Source organism: Alligator sinensis, unplaced genomic scaffold, assembly GCF_000455745.1.
Source record: "Alligator sinensis unplaced genomic scaffold, ASM45574v1 scaffold203_1, whole genome shotgun sequence".
NCBI classification, from domain to species: domain Eukaryota; kingdom Metazoa; phylum Chordata; order Crocodylia; family Alligatoridae; genus Alligator; species Alligator sinensis.
Window position 1 is genome coordinate 1661814 of NW_005841949.1, and position 6240 is coordinate 1668053.

The 6240-nt window shown below is 47.1% G+C and overlaps 1 protein-coding gene across 1 annotated transcript in view; it reads right to left on the reverse strand.

Moving 5' to 3' along the window:
- HYDIN (HYDIN, axonemal central pair apparatus protein) overlaps positions 1 to 6240 on the reverse strand; it is a 438260-nt gene that overhangs the window by 14094 nt on the left and 417926 nt on the right. Inside the window, 3 exon segments of the mRNA XM_025199799.1 lie at positions 1 to 101; positions 1804 to 2025; positions 3860 to 4067. The exon segment at positions 1 to 101 is cut by the window's left edge and continues 16 nt beyond it. Coding sequence (XP_025055584.1) covers positions 1 to 101; positions 1804 to 2025; positions 3860 to 4067 — 531 coding nt within the window.

Consider the following 6240-nt stretch of genomic DNA (forward strand, 5'->3'; position numbering starts at 1 on the left):
ATGAAGCAGGTTCCAAAGTTGATTTTAGTGAAGGAGAAGTGAATGCTGGGCACCACTACAGAAGCCAGGAGCACACAGCTAAATGTAGGGCCATTGCTGATCTGTGAAAAGAGAAGGCCACAAGCTCTTTTGTTGGAGTATTCATGAGAAAGACCAACCCTGTGCATGAAGCGTGATTGCACTTGATGCTGCTGCTCAACAGCTGATGACCAGCACGCTTCAGGTTTCTCAGTATGGAAGAGCTTAGGTAACAGGACCATTTGGAGAGTGAAAAGATGGAATGCGTGGCTTAGTGGTGTAACCTGAGAACAAACCCATCACTGCCTTTGCTCAGGTTTCTGCAGCTGTTGGTTTACAGCACAAATTGTCAACATTGCCAAAATGGCACAGCCATACTATAATCAGACCATGGGACCTTGCTTCCTAAGTAGGTCTTTTAACAGGATGGAACAGTATGGTCACAGTACACCCTGTGAGTATGTCAGACACATGTCCTCTGTAGGGTCAGAGTTGGAAGAAACTGCATGACATACAGGATTTGCTGCTGCTAGATGTTCCAAACAGATGCCTGTCTAGCCTCTTCTTGAGACTCTCCAATAAAGAAGATTCTATAACTTCCCTAGGAACTCAATAGAGAGAATGTGTCTTGAACATATTGGGCCAGATCTTGTTCCATCCATTAGACATCTAAGTGTGATCTTATTCCACCTTGTTCAAATCTTTGGAAAATCATTAATGCCAAAGCTGCAAGGGTCCTCCTCTTTCTTGCTGCTTCTGTAACTCAGTCTCCAAGATAATCTGATAGCATGTTACAGAAGCAGATGTGTTAATGGTATTTTAGGGACTCAAGGAGGGTAGAATGGGATTCCACTTATATGCTTAACAGATGGAATAGGATCTGGCTCAACCTGTCCCTTACAAGGTAAATGCTGTACCCTCTGAGCTATTCCCTCCTTCAAGGAAGTTAGGATGGTTATCAGAGTTTAAGATTAAACCAGAAGGCATTAGCTGTTTCTCATTATTAATCATCCAACTGAATTATTTCAGCACTAGGGGAAGTAGCACTTTGATATGGAGGTGAACTCAGACAGTGGACTCTTGTTGGGTGCTATCTCTTATAGTCCCAGAGCCATTATGATGTTTAGCTCAGATGCCAGCACCTATCCCTGTGTAGTGGGAAAAAAGTCAGTCCTTTCAGTTTACTACAGGAAGCCCCACTTTTTAAAGCAAAGTCTCATGCAGGCTTTGGTCTAGAAAAGAACTTCATCATTGTTCATGCTCCCCTTGCCCAAAGTATATAGGTTGTAGTCATATTGGTCTACAGGAAAAAGGAATCAGAACTCATGGCAGGGGTGATATCTTTTATTAAACCAACTAAATATTTGCAAAAAAATTCTTTATTTGCAAGCTTTCAGGTACACTCTTCTTCAGGCATAGAAGAAAGCAAAGATTGTAAAATTTCTCCTAGGTGGAAATGAACATTTGTATTTCATAGGAGCGCTGAAGATGTTGTAAGATCTCCTGGTTGAAATTGTTCATTTTGTGCAAATTAGGCTCAGCAATCCTGTGAAATATGAATTTTCATTTCCATCTAGGAGAAATTTTACAATCTTTGCTTTCTCTTATGCCTGAAGAAGGATGAGTGTGACTGAAAGTTTGCAAATAAAGATCGTTTTTGGTGCAAATATCTAGTTGATCTAATAAAAGATATCACCTCTGCCACAAGTTATGATTCCTCTCCCTTGCCAAAACTTTTAGCCTCATGACCTGTGAGGAGGACACTTACCAAACCCTCGCCCTTACCTGTAGCTTCAGCTCTATGTCCTTTAAGGTGCATGTCTTCAGAGGGTGAAAAGTCAGCAGGGCCTGGGCTTGACCCCCTGCATCCACAACGCCCCTCTCAGGGTTGATTGTGAGGTAACGCCGTAACACCTTGGGACCAGAAAACTCCCACAAGAAACTAAAGTTGAATTTCCCAGTGTTCAGGATATAGAAGCTGCACTGAGCATGTTCATTTATTTCCACCTGTGGGACATGAAGGGGACAGCACACACAATAAGGCCAGCAAACACATCAAGAAGGCATAGGAAGTCTAGTCACCTATGTCCTCTAGTTCCATGAACTAACTAAAGAGATGGTTGGAGGTCTACTTGCCTGTGGAATGCTGCACCACACTGTGTGTGTGTCTCAGTGCGAATTGAAGCTCAGGTCTCAAAGCCAGGGTTTGTACACATCTGGGTGGCCACTGCTCTCTACAGACTAACACCTCAAGGAGGCTTTTCTCTCTGTGCACTGCAGCTTCTCAGGATGAGCTTATCCAGTGGGGGCAGTATGCAACACACAGGGGCTCATGTACTTCGTGTCACAGCTGTACCAAGTTCTAATGTACGTTATGCATCTGTGGACTCCACAGAGCCCTAGACTTACACTGGCCCTGAATGCCCAAGATTTGCTGCCTCTCATCATGATCCTAAGGTCTCCAACAACCTGCTGCTACCACAGAGCACACGTACATTGTTTAAAATGAACTCTGATGTGCAAAGAATGGGATAAATGGCACTGACTAAAATATGGAATCACAGGGATAGGTGAAGAATATGGTTCACCCACATATTTCCATTAGGAGCTGCCCTGCTCTTCTTGCTACATCACGTCCTTCTGGAGCGGCCTAAGTCACAAGCACAGGTTTCAGGATCTAGCATGCTGGATTATTTATATCAGCTCTCCTGTGGATGGGCTGTGCCCAGTGGCAACCAAGGTAAGGGACACAGCTTGGCTTGGTTAAATTACATTTGTGAATCTTTTTGCTAATGACCCAGTCATATAGGGTCCCTTAGGGTAAGCGCTACTTACATAGGGAAGGATTTGCAGGATAAGGTTTCAAGTTTGCAATCAGAATCATGGCACTGCTGCCATTTCTCTGAAGACTCTGAAGGCAGACTTTTCAATATGATCTGATCCACTGTGATGTTTCTAAATCCCTTAGGCATTGGCGATGCATAGGGGGTGCACGTGGGTGCACGTGCACCCCCTGAGATCAGCTGTGTATCCCCTGGAAGTGCCAGTCACAAAACCAGAAGTGCAGTTCTGGTTTTGCTGCTGGCTTGGCGACTGGCCACTGGGGGACTGTCGTCATCCCCCCCGCCCCTACCCCTGCTGGCGATCTGGTGCACCCCCAGATTCGGGAGGCACCAGTTACTCATGCCCTTAAGCATGTTTGAAAAACTTTCCTGGGGCCTCCAGCATAACAGCAGTCAGCACTGGGACCCTAAATCTCACAACTCTGTGATTTTCCCATCATAAAGTTCTTTATATTAGTGCAACAGGATCCCTTTGACTTCCATCTCCCAGGGGGGTCAGGTGTGCTTGGTAAAGGACATATGAGATGCCAGCTTCATGATGCTAGAGGTAACATGCAGTATTTTACAAGGGTGATACCAAAAGCAGACAAAGCAATTCAGCTGGAAGTCTGGGCTGGAAGCGTCTGCTTTCTGGCCGGCAGAGTTTTCAGAAACCCTCAGTGGACCTCCTAAAGAGTCACATATTCCCAGGGTAGTCTCACTTGTCTCAGTGGAGGCTCAGTGATACTTCTAGACAGTGTTTCCCAACCTTTTCCAGCCTAAGGCACACTTACATTAATAATTTTTTTCTGTGGCACACCTAAGGCATTCCCCATCCTCATCTCTATTGTAGCTTATTGTAGCTCATTGCCATAGCAAAATTCCACAGCACACCTGTTCATTTCTGATGGCACACTTTTGGGACACATTGTTCTAGGATCACTGTGCCTCCAGGTGACAAGGGCTACAGCATCCCAAATATGTTTTCCCCTCTACATCTCCCATCTCTGCCCTCTCACCTCCTTGAGATTGATGATGTTGGTCTCCTGCACACTCAGTTCAGTGATCAGGCCGTTGCTTTCTTCACACCTGACTGAAACATTCATGCTGTAGCCAACAGCTTTGACATTTAAGGAGAGGGGCTGGGTCTTCTTCTTGACATCACAGATAATGTTGAAGCTCACCTCTCCCTCCAGTGCTGGTGTGAAGAGGATAGTGACAGGAAGGCTGGATAGAGAAGAACACTTTTAGCTCTGTCATTCCCAAGGGTCTGACCAAAAGAGGAGAGATTGTACAGTGGTTAAAGCAAGATCCCAGAACTTGGGAAGACCGGATTCAATTCCCTGCTTGTGAAGCTTGTGACTTGGGGCCAGCTGCACACAGGACTTTACACACTTAAACTCCTTTAGATTTCAATGGCAGTTTAGGCATCTACATAGGTCTTAGGGACCTATATGCTTTTTTTGGATACAACCTTAGTTCCTTCCCTTCCTGCCTCAGTCCCATCTATACAAGACTTTCGACTTTAGGAAAGCTGACTTTCACAAGCTCAGGAGGTAGGGCATCAAGGCCCTGAGAGACCATGATCTGACAGGGAAGGGAGTCCATGATGAGTGGCTACTCCTTAAGGCCGCGATCCTAAAAGCGCAAGAAATGTCCATTCCAGCTCATAGGAAAGATAGCAAAAGGGCTGGGAGAAACCCTGAGCTTAATAGGGAACTTATCGACCTCCTGAATCTGAAAAGAGAAGCTTATAAGGGATGGAAGTTGAGAAATACCACTAAGGAGGATTATGCAGCATTGGCCTGTACCTGTAGGGAGCGATCCAGAAAAGCCAAGGCTGAAACTGAACTCAAACTGGCTACGGGAATCAAAGACAATAAAAAGTTCTTCTTCAGATATGTGGGAAGTCAGAAAGAGAAAGAGGGCAACACTGGATCCTTGCTAAACTAAATGGGACAGCTGACAACCGACACCCAGGAAAAAGCTAATTTCAATGATTAATTTGTGTTGGTTTTCCACCAGCTCAAAGAAATCACTCTGGCTGACAGGACGCAGGATTACCAGGGTAAGGGTGAACATATGCCTATTATTGGTGAAGATCTTGTGAGGGAACAGCTTGAAAGGCTGAACATCCACAAGTCAGCAGGCCAGGATGGAATGCACCCAAGAGTTGGCTGACATCATAGCACGACCAATAACAAGGATATTTGAGAACTTGTGGCACTTGGGAGAGGTTCCAGAAGATTGGAAGAGGGCCAATGTGGTGCCTATCTTCAAGAAAGGAAGGGAGGAAGAATCAGGGAAATACAGGCCAATCAGTTTCACCTCAATCCCTGGAAAGATCTAGGAAAAAATCATCAAAGAAACCATCAACAACAGGCAAATGGAAGGCAACTTTCTGAGAGATTAGCCAACATGGCTTCCTTGTGGATAGGTCTTGCCTGACCAACCTCATTTCCTTCTGTGACCAGGAAACACATCACCTGGACAAGGGAGAAGAGGTTGATGTCATATATTTGGATTTCAAAAAAGCCTTTAACCTGGTCTCCCATGATGTCCAAAATTGGGGAACTGAAGCCTCGACAACCTTATAGTTCGATGGTTGGAGAACTGCCTCCGTGGCTGGACCCAGAAAATGACAGTCAATGAAACCAAGTCAACATGGCACATGGTGACCAATGGCATCTCCCAGGTTCAGTACTCAGACCAGTACTCTTCAATATATTCATTACTGATTCGGGTGTCAGAAGCGGACTGGCTAAGTTCACAGATGATACCAAATTATGGGGAAGTGCAGTCATGGTAGAGCAGTTGTCTCCAACCTTTTTAAGGTGAAGATCACTTTTTGAAGTAAAGGGCAACCCAGAGTCTACCCCCCTCCCCCCCTGCCCAGCAGGTCAGTCGCGGGGGGAGGGGCAGGGCAGATTGGGGCCCCCATGGTGAGGGAGAGAGAGGGGCAGGGACAGGGGCAGGGACAGGGGTGAGTGGGGCTCCAGCCAGGCTGGGCCAGGGGAGGGTTGGAGCCTGAGTGGCTTCTCCAGGCACGTGGTGGGAAGAGCTCCCACTCCTGCACACACCTCATCAGAGGCCCGGGGGCATAGGCAGAAAAAATTATTTGGGGGGGCTGATTCCCCCCCCAAATGGGGTGCGGCTTGTCTGGGGGGGCATCCAGCACAGGGAGGGAGGGGGTGGCTCCCACTGTTGTGTGCACCCCGGGATGGCATGGTGGGGGGCGTGTGCCCACGGATCTGCGTGGGGGGAGGTGGGCTGCAGCTGTGGGCTGGGGCTAAGCTGGGCCCTTTCTGGTGGGGAGATGCTGGGCCAGGCTGCACTCAGAGTGGATGGTGGTGGCACTGGGAGGTGGGGTTGGGGGGGCTACGGTGAATTTTGGGGTGGC